This window comes from Condylura cristata, unplaced genomic scaffold (genome assembly GCF_000260355.1).
Source record: "Condylura cristata isolate star-nosed mole 26May11 unplaced genomic scaffold, ConCri1.0 scaffold00024, whole genome shotgun sequence".
In the NCBI taxonomy this organism is placed as follows: domain Eukaryota; kingdom Metazoa; phylum Chordata; class Mammalia; order Eulipotyphla; family Talpidae; genus Condylura; species Condylura cristata.
The window spans coordinates 31880213-31882925 of record NW_004567125.1 but is presented as its reverse complement, the minus strand read 5'-3'; the positions used below and the strand labels follow the sequence as shown (position 1 = coordinate 31882925).

Sequence of the window (2713 nt, the reverse complement as noted above, 5' to 3'; positions counted from 1 at the left end):
TTGCAGTGATCCACATGGGCTTTATCCTAGATTTGCACTAACAACATGCTGCCACTGATGCCCTCAACATGCAAGTAAGGTGACATTTTCAAAGAATGGTGAGAAGCCATGTATGAAGATAGAGGACAGATCTGGAAAGGTATTTGGAATGTAGAAGACATCCTTAAAAGAGAGAAATAATTTTGGAGTTCTTCAGTCTTGTTTTGAATCTCTCCTTAAGAAGTGCTGGGTCATGTATTTGATGCACATAGTCAATTTAGGTGATAATCCCAGGGGATTCTATGAACATTTGTATCACTGAGGTTGTAGCAGAACAATTTCCACTGAGGGCAACCAAGGTGTGATGCCTTAGAGATCGATCATGTGACACTGTAGAAATGTCCCACAACTGCCTCCCCCAGAAGTGATGAGGGTGGGATATTTGGGTAAAAAGCCCTGTTTATCTGAAGGTGGAGATGAGTGCTAGGGTGTCAGCTCCCATGCAGGTCTGTGTACTGTGTGTTCACGTAGAGGCGCTCTGTGCGGAGATGAAGCCCTGGGCATAGAAATAAAGGGGGTAGAGTTGGTAGTGTGTGTGAGAGAGAGATGTTCCTCAATCTGAAAGGTTACCCTGCAGATGGACTGAGTGTAATGATGTTGTGTTTAGTGAGAAATAATATTGGAAATGGATGGAGGAATCTTGTTCTGGAGAGAGTTAGAAGAATTGATAAATGTGAACTGACCTGTGGGATGAGATCCAGGTGTGTGGCAGGGGCTTGGCTTGTCAGGAACAGGGACAGCTACTCTACTTCCTTTCTCATTGACCCAGGATGGCCACGGAGGGGGGAAACATTACCCTGGTGTCTGAATTCCTCCTACTGGGTATTTCAGATGATGACAAGCAACAACAGCTGCTATTCATACTCTTCCTGATCATGTACCTGGTCACAGGCCTGGGCAACCTGCTTATCATCCTGGCCATCACCACAGATGCCCATCTCCACACCCCCATGTACTTCTTCCTGGCCAACCTGGCCTTCGTGGACATTTGCTTCACCTCCACCACCATCCCCAAGATGCTGGTCAACCATGTCACAGGACACAAAGGAATCCCTTATGGTGGGTGCCTGACACAGACTTTCTTTTTTGTGTGGTTCGGCAGCATTGACAGCTTCCTTCTGGGTGTCATGGCCTATGACCGCTATGCTGCCATCTGTCACCCCCTGCATTATTCCTCGTTTGTGACACCACTGGTCTGTATCCTCCTGGTGACAGCATCCTGGACTGCAGCCTTGGGGAATGCCCTCACCCACACACTGTCGCTGACCCGCCTCTCCTTCTGCACCCACAACCAAGTTCCTAACTTCTTCTGTGACCTCAGCACTATGCTGAAGCTGGCCTGCTCTGACACCTTTTTCAATTATGCAATGGTGAACACCGTGGGGACCCTGCCGGTATTTTTCCCCTTTGTGGGCATCCTGGTCTCCTACATGCGCATCTTCGCTGCCGTGATTAGGATCCCGTCCACAAAAGGCAAGTGGAAGGCTTTCTCCACCTGTGGCTCTCATCTCTCTGTGGTGTCCCTGTTCTATGGGACACTCATTGGGGTATTTTTCAACCCCACATCCTCCCACACAGCCCAGAAGGACACAGCTGCTGCAGTGATGTACACCGTGGTCACCCCCATGCTGAACCCCTTCATCTACAGTTTTCGCAACAATGACATGAAGGGTGCCTTGGGGGCCCTCATCAGTAGGAAGCCAGCTTTTACTTCATGACCATAACATGGGATGTCTGTATCCGAATACAGAGCCTGGCACCATCCTAATATGGCTATTGTTTACTTAGTATATTCAGTTCACTGGTTTTTCTGTCATTCTTCCAACAGCTCTTTATTGATTATCTAATACATTTAAATAACTCATATAAGTGATGAGTATGCAGAGAGCACAGAAAATCCTTGAAATTGTGATATTCACACTGAAGTCATAGGAACGTGTTATAGTAATGGGAAGTGCCCTGAAAACCAGAGACCAGAATTTAAGTTTCACTTGTGTAAAGATCCAGATGTAAGTCCCCACTTTTGCTGGGACTCACACTCAAGGTTCTTCTATCTATAGGCTCATCGAATAGTTTAATTTAATTTTTATCCATTTAATTTACAGTGTTTGTTTCCTTGAACCACAATATCTTTGTCATTGGCATTATTTTATGAAGCAAAAGTCAAGCAGAAGGTAAAAGCCTTATTTATACTTTTTGTGGGAAATGGATGCTTTTGGCTTTTCTCATAATGCGATGTTTCTGACTTATCACTTTCCTTAATACTTTCTCGTATGTCCTTGAGGCAAGCAATAAAAACCAGCCAAGTCCAGTAATTTCTTATTCTTTTCTATCACTTCTAGAAACACAGGTTCAGTGACATAAGATATACTTCATAATTTATCACAAGGGATGATTTTTCAAATTACTTTCCGCAGCATAGCACAAACCAGCTAACTAGTTTGCAATATTTGTGTTTTACCACTAGTTCATCAAGTTAATGCAAATGACTTTTATTTTTGTGATGTTACCTATTGATGTATTATTTTATTACTTTTTTAAAGATTTATTTATTTATTCATATAGAACTGGGGTACAGGCCAGAGATGCGGAGGGTGAGAGGATTCACCCAAGACAGGGAGGGGAACAGAACAGGCAGATTGATGAAGTACACTGCAGAGGGGATCAGCGGGCG

The 2713-nt window shown here is 44.3% G+C and overlaps 1 protein-coding gene across 1 annotated transcript; it reads left to right on the top strand.

The window, feature by feature from the left end:
- Nucleotides 1-809: 809 nt before the first annotated feature.
- Nucleotides 810-1757, top strand: LOC101622434 (olfactory receptor 1361-like). The gene has a single exon (XM_004688204.1). The coding sequence runs from the start codon at nt 810-812 to the stop codon at nt 1755-1757; it is 948 nt and encodes a 315-aa protein (XP_004688261.1).
- Nucleotides 1758-2713: the final 956 nt, after the last annotated feature.

What these genes read in the sequence shown, in the direction of transcription:
- LOC101622434 (XM_004688204.1), top strand. Translation starts at nt 810, where the DNA reads ATGGCCACGGAGGGGGGAAACATTACCCTGGTGTCTGAATTCCTCCTA.